General features: G+C 39.0%; 1 protein-coding gene across 1 annotated transcript in view; it reads right to left on the bottom strand.

Annotated features, from left to right (window-relative positions):
- The window catches only part of HSPA4L (heat shock protein family A (Hsp70) member 4 like), a 30,692-nt gene that overhangs the window by 14,659 nt on the left and 2,278 nt on the right, over positions 1-13,755 (bottom strand). Inside the window, exons 2-8 of the mRNA XM_054989665.1 lie at positions 9,442-9,499; positions 7,957-8,097; positions 5,482-5,604; positions 3,706-3,805; positions 2,385-2,518; positions 512-756; positions 106-182 (exon numbers count right to left, since the gene is read on the bottom strand). Coding sequence (XP_054845640.1) covers positions 106-182; positions 512-756; positions 2,385-2,518; positions 3,706-3,805; positions 5,482-5,604; positions 7,957-8,097; positions 9,442-9,499 — 878 coding nt within the window. The remainder of the gene's footprint in view (positions 1-105; positions 183-511; positions 757-2,384; positions 2,519-3,705; positions 3,806-5,481; positions 5,605-7,956; positions 8,098-9,441; positions 9,500-13,755) is intronic.

The following is a 13,755-nucleotide window of genomic DNA, read 5'->3' as shown; positions in this document are numbered from 1 at the left end:
TGGGATAAGAAACAGTAGACAAGAAGCTAACCAGCAGAAAAAAATCATGGCTTTGACACATGAAAATATAGCTATTCAAAAGAAACAGCAGCAGGATTTACTTACTAGCTTGATCCATCACTGCTCTCAAAGGAGGCTCTACTCTGGACAGAAGAGATGCACACATTTGTTCAAACTGAGCTCTGTTTAAGGAGAAGAAAATCCACATACATTGTATCACAATTAGAAATGAGTAACATTTTTATTTAAGCTTAAATAATATTAAACCATATACAGTTGTGTTGTGTAGTGGCTAGTGTCAGGCTAGAATATGGGAGACTCCAGTTCAAATCCTCTCTGCCAAGGAAGCTTGCTGTGTGACTTTGGGTCATTACACAGTCTCCGCCTAACTTACTTTGCAGGATTGTTGTAAAGATAAAACAGGAGAGAACAATGTTGTAAGACATTTGGGGCCCCCTTTAAGAATAAAAACAGAATGAAAATATCTAAATAAATAAACTGCACACCATACCTGTTCATTTTACTAGAGACATCAATGTCATTCATGAAACACTCTATGTTCATGGGCAGATCAGAAGCATTGGCACTCATAAGCTTCTTCAGTTTTTCACACTCTTGATACAGCCTCAGCAGTGCCCTAGCATTATCCTTCACGTTCAATTTATATTTAACTCTGAACTCATCGCAGAAGTAATCTACCAAAGCCTCATCAAAGTTTCTGCCACCCAAAAATGGGTCAAATGTAGTGGCTAATACCTGCAAAGTCAAAGATGCAATGGTAATGTAGAAGAATATAATTTTATGAACATTCTTGTACACGTAGTACAGCACATTCAATACTAGCCTTGTTATAAATATCTAAACCAGGGCTCAAGAAATCCTAGTTACCTATGTACTATGGTGTTGTGGTGCCAAGTATTTTCATCAGTCTTTTATTCTAAGTGCCTCTTGCTGATTCTCAGTAGAAGAAACAGATGTTAGCTTTTTGTTTTGATGTCAACTGGGGTTACCCTGTATTTATATACTGTAACACTTTTGTTACAGCTTTTAAAAATGACAAGAACTAAAGAGTTTAAGATTAGATTTTGTGCAGCAATGAGAAGGTATAGGCATTAAAATATAAAACCCAGAAAACTGAAAATAAGTCTGGCTCCAAAACTTCTGGGGTGGCTTCTAAAGCCAAACAAAATTTGTCAGGCCTGTAAGGGTATCTTACTTAAAGACCAGTAAGCGTATCTTACTTAGGTCCAACTAAAATTATCTTCATGCAAAGCTGACTGATCACTCATAAACCCCCTTAGAGGCGTTCATGAGCCATAGGTTCTTCTCTATACTTTCTTTGCTGTCCTAATAAAAGGATTTTTTTTCTACAAACCACATGCAGAAGGAGCTTGTGAAGGCAGATCTTTTCTGTCTTTCCCTTCCACTAGCAGAACCCTGTGATCCCTGAAAAGTTGATACTGGAGACCAGAGAGAGCCTTGTGGAGAAAGTGCCATGTGGCACGGAGGGGCTGCAGCTAGATTGTAGAATCAGGTGAAACTGCCAGCATCTGTGTGTTCCATTAGGCGGAAGATGAACAGAGGAGCAGTTTCACTTGAGTCACACTCTTCACCATAGTCCCACATGACATTCTGTTCATAAGACTCACTTGAACCCTAAAAGCAGATTTTCAGGTATCAGAGGGGAATGCTTGGAGAAAGGTGGTATTGGAAAGAAATATGCATTTGCTGTTCATAGGATCCAACTTAATACATTCAAATTTCAAATGGTTCCCTGCTCATCATGAGGCACCTAATTTCTGTAAGACCACTCATCAACGTGGGGCTAAGAATCTTTCCTAACAGTCAGATGCAACTTTATTTTAAACTAACACTAAAAACTGTGCATTGAACTAAGAAACCAAATAAAAATACAGGCTGTTTAAAATGTTTGATTACTCCCAGTTAATTTAGAAGTTAGATACTGAAAGAGATGAATGGCACGCAGTGCAGCCACTGACCCTTAAAATCTTCCCTAAGCTTAAAGGCTAAGGTTTTATCCAAGGCAATTGTCAGAGTTATTTCTGATTGTCAAAACCAATATATGGATGGCAGAGGATTCATGTGCTTTGATACTATATGTATGCAGATTTTTTAAAAAAGTAACCTCTGTTTTACAATGAGATTTTATATCATGTAACATCCAATAAGCATGAAGTACTGGACAAAAATGGAAGGAAGATGTGAGGAAAGCAGAAGGAACTGTCACAATTCCCAATTATGGTGCTAATCTCAGCTTTCATTTAATTTGCCCTCACATACAAATTCTTAGTAACTGCAAGAAGTCTCTGCATTTCCATACCCCAGTTTTCCTTTCTGAATTACAACCCAACTCAACAAATTACCTTCAATTTTCCTTTGTTAAAAGCACAAATGGAAACCTGATAAGCAGAGTGTCCCATATCTACAAAAACCACATTCCTTGGTCTTTCCTCCAAAGTTGGTAAATCTTGTTTATAAATTCCATAGGCCAGTGCAACTGAAAAAGTGTAAAGAATAAATTCTTAAGCACAGTAAGTGAAGATAAGCAACTTAAGTTACAATATTCTGAAAAACTAAAGGTAACTACAGAAGCATACAGTATCATCATACTTTCCCAAACAATAGGCTGTGGATCTATTCTGCTAATAGAGCAAATTTCACCAGTGCAAGGAGCCTCCCACTAATGAAAGAATTTCTTGTTCTAGCAGAAAGAACCACCAGTCGACTAGATTTGATGGATCCTGTCCAGTCTCTCTTACTTTTATTAAAATAATCAACTATGTTCAGAAAGGCTCATGTATTACTATGTTGATCCTTAACAGTATATTACGTGAAACTTTTAAAGACCAGTATTGTCTGAATTAGTTTAGAAGAAATTGGTAAATGATTCTATTACCTTATGAAATGTACAGGCGCACAGAAAGAATTACTAAAAATAATGAAGTGAATGCTAATTATAGTAACATCAGTCTTTAAACTGGTTTTGAAAGATACATTCCAATTCTACTGAAGTCAAAGTTTTACAATTAGTATCAGTAGGAGAAATCTGAAACCAATGCCTAACAATGACTTTATGTTGAGAGCACATGTGCTGAGATCCAGCCAAATGTACATGGAATATAAATGTCTTTTGCTGCCTTGTATCATTTTACTATTCTGCAGGCAAGTATTTAAGTATTGTAACTGAGTTATAAATGATTTTTAATCCAAACTTGCTTTCTCTGGTTTCAGGTATGCTCTATGCTCAGTAATACTGCACTGAACATTTGTGCCTCAAAATACACAGAGAATTGCATCTGACACTCACCCCCTTTTTGTTGAAAGCATCTCAAAGCTCTTCTTTAGTTTAGGATCTAAGCTATCCCCCCGCCCCCCAAAACCCAACTGATTCTCCCAGTTTGAGATACAGTTTGCCATGCAGCCCCCTGAGCTCATGGAACAAATCCCCCCGTTTTGTGGATCTTGACCTTATTGTTTGAGTCTGTATTTCACACAGAATGTTTTGCAGATGTCACTTCCATTGTTGGGCAGTTTACACACAAGTAAGTTGCTTTAAAATGGAGTCAGAGGGTGGCATGTGGTTTCCTTAGCTGCTGTGGTTATATATGCTAGCTTTTCTTGGTTGCAAAATCAAATTTATACAAAATATTTATTATATTGCAAATATTAAAGTCACAAGTTTACCTGCTGTAGTTTCATTCATTAGCCGGAGGCAGTTTAAGCCTGCTACTTGTGCAGCTGCCATTACTGATCTTCTTTCAGCATCAGAAAAAAAACTTGGGATCTGTTTTTAAAAAGCGTGCCATTATGGAAGAATTATTGCATTCCTTTCCCTTACAAATTTCAAACTAGTAACACACATTCTTTACATTTTATCTTGCTGTAAGAAGAAGTTTATTATTTGGCAGTTCACAGCTCTGTAAAGCTAAAATGCTCAATTCAAGCGGACTTATTAACACGTAATACTTCAATTTAATAGCTGAAATCACAATTAGTTCTCAGATTGCATTTGCTGCTCTGATTTCATGTGCATGAACTCTGCAGTTACTTTTGATGTTCTGAGGAAGTATATAAATTTATGCTTTAAGACAAACACAGTTTTGACACAGGAATTAACAAATACCAAACGCCAAATAGTGGCTTGTTACAAAGCCAGTGTTCTGGAGTGATTAGGGTGCTGGAGGGCAATGAAGCTCACTGGGCAGCCTGGAACCAATCACTATCTTTTTGCTAAGGGCTGCTGAGAGCATAAACCTGAAGGTGGAGGGAAAAGAAGTGTACTACTTCCATAATTCTGTACACCCCTCCCTCACCATTCTAGAGCAGTGGTGCTCACTCTGGAGGCCACAGAGAGTTGTATTCACAAGTACCATCAACCAAAAAGAGCCACATTTCATCTAAAAGCCCAAGTAGACTTATAAAAGATTTCCAGATCGCCCCTCAAATCAGAATATAATTAACTATAATGCACTGGATTAATTTGTTATAAGTAGGGGTTTCCCTCCTCCCCCTCCCATCAGATAAAAAAGCAACGGAGCAGGAAACCGGTTTAAAGCAACACTTTTCTTGCTGGTTGCAAGTGGCAAGAAAAGTGTTGCTTTCAAATGCCTCCCACTTTTTTCAGCGATGGGAGGGGAAGGAGGGACCCCCCCTCCCATCAGCTGAAAAGAGTGGCGGGTGTTTGAAAGTGTTTTAGTCAACAGAAAGGGGAGAAGGGACCCCCTCCCACCAACTAAAAAAAGCGGCAGGTGTTTGAAAGCAGCAACACTTTTCTTACCGTGGCAAGATAAGTGTTGCTTTCAAACTTCCTGCCTTGCCACTTTTTTCACTCGATGGGAGGGGGAGGAGGGGGCTCCCTCCTCCCCCTCCCATCGGGTGAAAAAAAAGGCGGGGCGGGAAGTTTGAAACTTTTCTTGCTGTTTGCAAATGCAAACAGCTAGAAAAGTGCTGCGGCTGCTTTGCCCAAAGCATCTTGAAAAGATACGAATCACTTTGGGAAACTGCTCTGGGATTCCTGAATCAGCTCAGCAATGCTGGGGCTGATTCAGAAATCCTGAATCTTTCCAAACTGAACCCAAATTGGAAACCCAAAATACACACCCTTGGTCATAAATGGACCACAGTTTGTGAAATCAATCTTCACTACTCCTGCCTCATATTGCAGGAGTCTATGCTGTTCCCAAGGATTCTCTGATTGTAGTATTACAAAAGGCTAAAGAACCACTCGCCACCTTCCCTGTACAGATGGGTGCACAAGACCATCCATATGGGCCCTGTGGGGGGATCCTAATGTCTGAAATGAGTTGCTAGTGCCAGGACCTGGCAGGAAGCTCGCAATAATGACAACATATGACTTACTGTGTTTAAAATGTTTAAACCTCAGAAATCCAGCAATTCACATTTTGATCTTCCCATCTAATAATAATGCTGCTACTGCAAGTATCAACAATACCAACTTACTGAAATTACGCAGTCAGCTACAGGTTTTTTAAGTGCACTTTCTGATGTCTCTTTAAGCTTGACCAACAACATGCCTGTAACCTGTTCAATTGAAAATGGTCTCTCTTCATCCAGGTATCGAACCTATAACACAAGAACAAAGTTGCATTAATGTAAGGATGCCCATTCCCAGAATAAAAACGACAATGTAGCATTTTATCATAGTACATACTTAGGCTGTTAAAAAATATTTAGATTTAATAGCAGCCCACTAAAGAAAGCTGTGAAATGCTATAACATAAACTGTACAATCAATGTCATTAAACCCTCTTCAAACACTACCTTTTAAGATATATCTGTAAAACCTAAACACAGAAATATTTAGAATCAGACCTTCCTACCTGTGTAGGGATTTGAACCCAGACCTCCCAAGGCCTAGTCCTGCTCCTAAACCACCACACCAGCTCTTGCACAGGGACTACACCTCTTTCCACCACCTACCATAAGTACAAGCTGACTCCCTATCTTAGCTTGGTCTTCCACCTCCCACAAGGTGGGAGCCATCACAGAGAATGAGCAGCTGCTGATTTTGCACAAGTACAGAGTGACACCATCAGACAGCCTTGCTAAGATAAGCAAAGTTGTCATGGTGCAGCATAGCAGGGGGTATGTGTCCAAGGCTCTGAACCCTTGAACCGAACCCGTAACTGATTAGTAACAAATGAAGCATCTGCTGAATGGGTGTGACATGCACATCCCACTTCGTGCCCAATAGTAGCCTACCACTGGCATTTTGTACCAACTGGAGTCTTTAAGGGCAGATCCATTAAGAGAGCATTATAGTTGTCTAGCGTTCAAATAACCATAGGCTATAGCATGAATCTACATCTCTAGTTCAGCCAAATCAAGGTAGGAGGCTATCTTCCAAGCTAAATAAAGCTGAAAGTACACATTAGCTTATTTTCACAGCCATAAAGCCAGATCTGGTATTACGCCATTGGTAATACCAGAGGGCCTAGAGGTCAGTGAGTGTCAGTTTCACCATATTAAAGGTGAGAAGTCAAATATCTTTCAGGACTTCAGCCTTTTAAATCAGAGTTACCTCTATTTCGTCACAGATAGACCTCTACTCAGAGAGCACAGGCCATCCTATACAAAGTTTATTATTTGTTGGACAGCTTACATATTGCCATCTCTTACCAAAAACATTTTTTGAAACACTGCCAGCTTCTAAGAAGGATATTGTACGGAAACACTAAAAGAAGCAGAACCACTTTTTAGTGTGCAGCCTTTACTCACATCTTCCTATTGACAGGTTGGATTTAGCAGTAGATTTTCTAACAAAAGTGAGGGAAGGGGTTTATGCTGAATCTCCTCTCTTACTGCAAATTTACTCATCATATTGTCTCTGGGTCCCCCGTCCCTCAGGAGCAGCGTTCTGCAGAACCCTTTGGACTGCAGCAAGATAGGAGGGGTGAGAAAGTCCCATTCTGTTGATAGAAATCCTTATTAGTGGAGTCAACCCGTAAGTATTCCTTCCTTTTTTCCTCTGTCTACACTTAGAAATGACAGGAGCATCTCAAACATCTATGGCAAATGTTGCCACTGCCATCATAAAGGAAAGATGATGAGATGTGCTGACCCAAGCACAGCTTGGGTAATAGCTCTACTCTGAGTCATTAGTCTTTGGACTGTATGGTGCTTTTATTATCAGATATTAGAATTTTTTATCAGATATTTAAATGGTGATTCTGTATTTTAATCCTTTCTGTGAAGAAGTCCAGAAATTTAATTTTATAATTTTACCTTAATGGGTATTTAATTTTCTCTTGTATTGTTACTATACTTTTGTCCTAATGCAATAAAGATTGATGATGATGATGACGACTAAGACGATGATGATCTACAGCAAATGCATTTGGCACTATAGCCAACACAGTCATTTTTGAAAGGCAGTTTTTCTTCACAGGAATTGAGGATGGAAAGTGGCCTATACATTTAACATGAAAGTCAAGATACTAAGGTTGCAATCCTTTGAATACTTACTTGGAAACAAGCACAGCACAACTGAACTCTCAACGTACATCACAGCTGTTCAAACAGAACTATGCCGCTACTGGCTTTTGCAAAGGTAATGTATTTCCTATGCAAACTTGTATGTCAATCACACAGCAGTAACTATTAATGTTCTGGACATTAATTACACGAACTACTAATTAAGTAGCTTGTCCATCTATTTCTATAATGAGACCGAGTACTTAAGGACCAGAAAATAGCTTCTTTGGGAAAAGCGTTTAATTCTATTTAATATCACCATCGCCACTGGATTTTCCAGAAGCATCTGGATCAACTTCTTCATTCTAGCCTTCTTCTGAAAATTAGCATTATCAACAGAAACCCAGAGACAACATATATAGTTGATTTGGTAAATCATTATTCTACTCTGCATATTCCAACAGATACTGTAGGAACTGCGTTAGAAACTACAGAACTTACCTTTACTCCAGCACTCCCATTAGGCATCTTCTGAAGCTCATAGGGCAGTTTGATTCTTTCAGCTTTTATATAAGGATCATCAAATGCTCTCCCATGAAGTTTTTTGAATCCATGTAAAGTATTCTTAATATTTGTGATAATCTGTTGAAGCATAAATTTTGCCATTATATTTTATTATTTGCAAATTAAAATTTGTTCTTAACTGCAGCTGTGGTTATAGTATCAACTGAAACTACCATCCTTCATCAGTATTTTAAACCAGAGGTCCACAATCTCTTTCAGCCTGCAGGCAGCTTTGGAATTCTGACACAGAGTGGTCTGCCACAAGGAGCAGAGCCAACCACAAAATGTCAGGGAGATTATGCATAACTCTGATAGGTCTTCAAAATTTCAGGCAGAAGCTCTGTTTAATGTCATGCCTTTTAAAATTAACGTATTGTTTAAAAATATTTTCTTGCACACACATAAAATATACGTATTAAGCTAGCTCATCTGGTAGTATCTGTCTTCTCTCTGCAGGCATCTAATGTAGCTATGGATCAAGAAAAGGAAAAAGGTTTCTTCTCTTGACAATCCCCCTTACATCAGCCCTTATGAGTCCCACTATTTCAAACAAGCATTATTAATTGTAGCAATGACAACTGGTGCTGAAGCACTTGTGAGAGGAAATGTGTACCATAACAGAGATTCTGGCCAGATTTCAATTGGAATACAAATTATTTTTGAAAAGTAAACAAAATGTTAGTATTAACTTCTACATGAATTATAAATCTACATTAAAATTGGGAAGATCTGATGACTTCATTACATGTTCCAGGTAGGCACATTAAGCAGTTTAGCTAAGCAGCCCAGTTGTGTTTAATCAGATTCAAGACCCACTGTTTTTTTAGAATACCACTCTGCCATTTACACAGGTAAAATACTTTACACAAAGCCAATGTCTGCAATATACTATAAACATTAAACATTCAATAAGCCCCACTTGGCCTATCCTTCTTTTAAAAAATACCTGGCAGGTGTCAGGAAAGGTGCCATGGTGACCATGGGTGCCACACTGGGGACCCCTATCTTAAACTGCTGTTTTTCCATTTTGATACAATCCTTAAGGTAAACACTGTAGTCAACTATCAAATAAGTTCCTTAATCAAACAGAACTCTTTCCCAAGTCATTTAAGACTACTTTTTGCCAAGACAGTCTCCTCATGCCAATCACATCTAATTAACACAGCCACATATATTTTTGAACTGTGTACATACATGAAAGAGATCTGCTTTGCTTTGAATGAACTTTGTTGAGGTACTGGTGTTTATAGTGACTTCTGGTTCAAAGCTTAGCAGCATTTATACTACTAATTAACAACCTATTTTTTCTGAGACCTGGATTAGGAAAATGTTTTTTGAATTAGTAGAAACATTTCTGATGAAGAATGCAGAACTGTTGCCAGGAAGCAGTTCCTTTCACTAACGTAACAAATTAATCTTCACCTGACTCTTTGCTGCATTTCCGATAGTTCGGGCTTTGGATCCTAGTGATATACAAGCTCTGAAATAAAAGAGAAAGACAATCAGCTTGCAAACTAGCAGGTAAGTATCAAATAGATAATAGCAGATGAAGACTTCTATCTGGAGTGTACATGTTGATATTACATTACGCATAATTAAAGCTGAGTGTTTGCTTTTAAAGCAGAAATATTATGCACAAACCACGAAGATGCTGTAACAAGCACTGATCTCACAAACACACTAAATGCTTGACTTGCGTATTTGTTTTAAAATTACAAAGGTAAACATCATCCAGTCTGACACCTTCCCACAAATATTCAAATTCAAACAGGCTGTATTTATCTACCCTTAAAAACTAGATGTCATGTAACTAAATTTCAGGAATCTTTCTGAAAAGTTTATGAGATAGCATTCTGAAACTTGCTTTACGAACACCACTGACACACAAGCATGTCACTAGTGAAAAATCAACAATTCACCAGTGTGTTGTGTCATCATCAGCCTGTCCCTGTTAATTGCCTCTAATCACTAGGTGCCATCTCAGGGTCTGCCATGTATCAACTTTCTTCTGGCAAGGAGAGTGTGTGAAATCAATGGGCTTAGACTGGAGTAACTTTGCTTAGGACTGCACTGTAAGACACTGTGACTGTTATGCAGCAATGTTATCTAGTCCCACTAACAGGGTTCAGATGTAATGGCAAACCCAGTTTTGCCAATATGCAAATAAGCCTGGTGGATCTGAGGGGCAATCATGAGCTGGAAAGTAAAGCAGGATACCAAACAGTACCTTAAGCCAGGTTTGCCGGAAAGACTCATATCATAATTTGCCAGTTTGGATGTAACATCAAACTACGGTTCACCACAAAATACCTCACTAGCTGGCTGTGGAAGTGGAGAAAGGATGGAAAATGTACAAGTTCAGAGATTCTTAAGGATTAGGCCAATAGCAGTAAAAAATGATTTCCCATTATATCTTAACCTTCCCTCTGAGTGAACCGCTGAGACAAAAAACCAACACAAACAGGCAACATTAAAACAATCAAATGAAAACAAACAGTGAGACTCTTTTCTGTAGTGCTAGTTCTTAGGAAAGGCTAAATGTGTTTTTTAGAACAGCATTAACTTATCTTTTGGAATTGGGCAATTAGAACACGTTACATCATAGGAAGGGAGCAGAAGCTATATCGTAATCAATGAATAAGAAAGGAAACTGGATTTTAGACTCAGTTTCATCATTTGGCTAAACTATCAGGTAGCCTTGATGGATTATTACAGGCCTTCCCCTAGAACCTAATAATCCCTTTAATCCAGACTTCTGAAATAAATGGTCAAGAGCTGGCTTGGAAGGAAAATTTGAACTGGTAACCTAGGTTCTGACTAGATCAAGAAGGGAACTGAAAAGGTTGAGACAAAAAAACAAAATTAAGTAACGCTCAAAAACTTCCACTCCTTATATCTGACAAAGGGAGCTCTGATTCTTGAAACCTCATACCCTGGAAATCTAGTTGGTCTTTTAAGGTGCTCCTGGACCAGAATCCTGATCTTCTACTACAGACCAACATGGCTACTGACCTGAAACTATACACATCAAAAAGGAGCCAGTGTAAAAATTTACCCCCCCCCCCCCGCAGTTCCTGCACTGAAGAGGCACGGGCAGGTGGGAGACCCACCGAGGAAGTGAAACAGCAGGGCAACCAACCAGCTGCCTGCATCATTTCAGTGGGAGAAATGGGAGGGGGGCAGGGAGCCACAGTAGGCTTCCGGCCCCCCTCCAGCACTGCTGCTGCCAAGGGAGGCTGGGAGCCCCCCCCCACCAATAACTACCTTGAATTTATTTGCCTCAGCCAGGTTTCTCCTTGAACGTTGGGAGACCTGGACTGCTGATCTGTTCTTTAAAAACAACCTATTCATAAATAAATCTCCTTTGTTATTTTTATAACTGAACTTCAGTTTCAATGATTTTTGAGTTCTTCTTACTCTCCACAAACTTACCTCATGGCAGAGACCCCAAAGCCTTTATACTCAACTAAGACTATCCAGCAACTATGGGGAAGGTTTACATTTCAAAACAAATCTAGTTTCTCAAAATTATAGGAGGGCATCTGGGTTCCCTCAGCTGGAAGAAAAGCTCTGTCAGAAATTTTATCAAGACATCACAACTTCCACCCTGGATCAGTCCACATAGTAGGTTCACGCTAGATGTCATTGTGTAACTATGTGATGGACATACAAGCATCATTTTATACCAGAAACCTATTTTCTGTTATACTTTTGTCCATGACCCTAGCTACTATCCAGCCCAGACCACATAATCCACTGTTTAGAGCCAAGTTCTGTGATACAACTACATTTGACACAGTTCCTTGGGCATAAATGTAAAAGACATTGTTCTTTTCCCAACGGTGACCCAAAGCTGCCTATAACATTGTTCTTCCATCCTCCATTTAGGCTGGGAGCCATGAACTCAAGGATGCTCATAGAGCTTCTACTGAAGTGAAGAATGGGTCTCCTATAACTCAGACCAAAATTCGAACCCTCACGCCACTGCCTCTAGACTGTGATACTGCTCCTTTAGCAGGCCACATGCAGCAGGCTTACATACAGACCCTAATCTAAAATAGCTATTGGTCAGCAACAACCTACCATCTAACAGACACAGTATCTAGACACTGTAACAAGGCCAGAAGCCAATTCTGTCCCTGTATGCACTCAGACTGTTACAGAACACAATAACGCCATACTACAAACATCTTATACAGCTGCTTATCTTCCAACCTGATTGTATAGTATCATCTGGCAACAATGCCTTTCTGCACTTTATTCTTTTGCGTAATGTTTGTAAATGGGAATAAACCTTTCATATAAACAGTGGCAAAAACCAGTGGCAGAACACACCAGTTTTTTAGAACACAATGCTTCAGGTTTAAAAGTGAGCATTCTTCCAACACAGGAAATTCACCACAAAAACTGGTGAACTAGAACTCATCAATAGGCTTGATAGCAGTAGTCAGGGGCTCAACAGGTCTGTCAATGTTCTTAATCTCTATAGGTGTTAAATTGCTAAATGTAACTAAGGAATGTGTGCAGTGAGCAATTACCAGTGACCACTGTGTCTATCTGTATATTTGAACTTTGTGCAAAAATATCATACGTCAAGTTGGTTAACCCATTGTTCAAAATTCTTATCAACCATAATATAGCCTGAAGGTTTTGCCTGAAGCATATCCAAGGCTCTTGAGTTCACAGATAACACTTTGATCTAGAAGAGCATTTAAAAGCAGCATGTCTTAATTGCTAGTTTGCATTTTTGAAGAGAACTTTTATTGAGATGAAGCCAAAGTCTTTCCAACAACAACATATTTATCCCAGAACTGGGAGATAGATAGACCAACATGTATTATTTCTTGCAAACTTCATTAAAATGTATTATAAAGTGTCACAATACAAACTTGCGTATCCATTTGATCAAATTTTTAAAGTTAATTCATGTATTTGGTGAAGTCATTGCTTAATCTGCAGTCTTCATGTAACCCACATTTATAACCCACATTTCTCCCCAATGAGCACACAAAGCAGCTTCCATTATTCTCCTCCATTTTATCATTACAAGAACCCCATGAGATAGGTTAATCTGAGAGTGTGTGACTGGCCCAAGGTCACCCAACAAGCTTCTACGGCAGGGGAGGGATTCAAACCCTGGATCTTTCAGATCCTAGTCCGACACTAACCACTAATAAATACTGTCTCTTTCCAATTGCAATCCAGTGAAATCTAAATAGTTGTACTTGCACTTGTTCTCATTTACCTGTTGCTATCTTGCCTGTTACTCCACTCCTTCAACGATACTGCAAACTTCTATACAATGATAATATGTAGTAATCTTCCCCCCCACCCTACAAAAGTTAACTGAATTGTAAGCTCACAGCAAGAAGATGACAGAATCTGAGCAGATTTATTTAATAGAAGAGGACAGAATTTGAGCAGAATTATTTAACGGAATAATAATTCTAGCAGAGAAAAAGACAGCATAACTTCGATGATAGAAAGTCTTATCTCACCAATCCGTAAGAATTTTGTTGAAAGAAAATAGGGACAATCTAGTAGATGCTATAATCTTGAGACTTTCAGAAAGTTTTTCACATTGCACGGAACCAAATAGTGGCATTGCCCTGGATATGTACTCACCCAGTGTTATTTAAATGACCTGGGACTTAGGTGACAGCACAAGTGCCAAGTGTGCAGCTTATGATAAAAATCAGCGTGACACCCTATGACCTGAGAGATCCTGGTTCAAAT

The sequence above is a fragment of the Eublepharis macularius genome, chromosome 10 (assembly GCF_028583425.1).
Source record: "Eublepharis macularius isolate TG4126 chromosome 10, MPM_Emac_v1.0, whole genome shotgun sequence".
NCBI lineage: Eukaryota > Metazoa > Chordata > Lepidosauria > Squamata > Eublepharidae > Eublepharis > Eublepharis macularius.
Note: the sequence above shows the minus strand (reverse complement) of the source record. Positions and strands in the feature narration are given on the sequence as shown.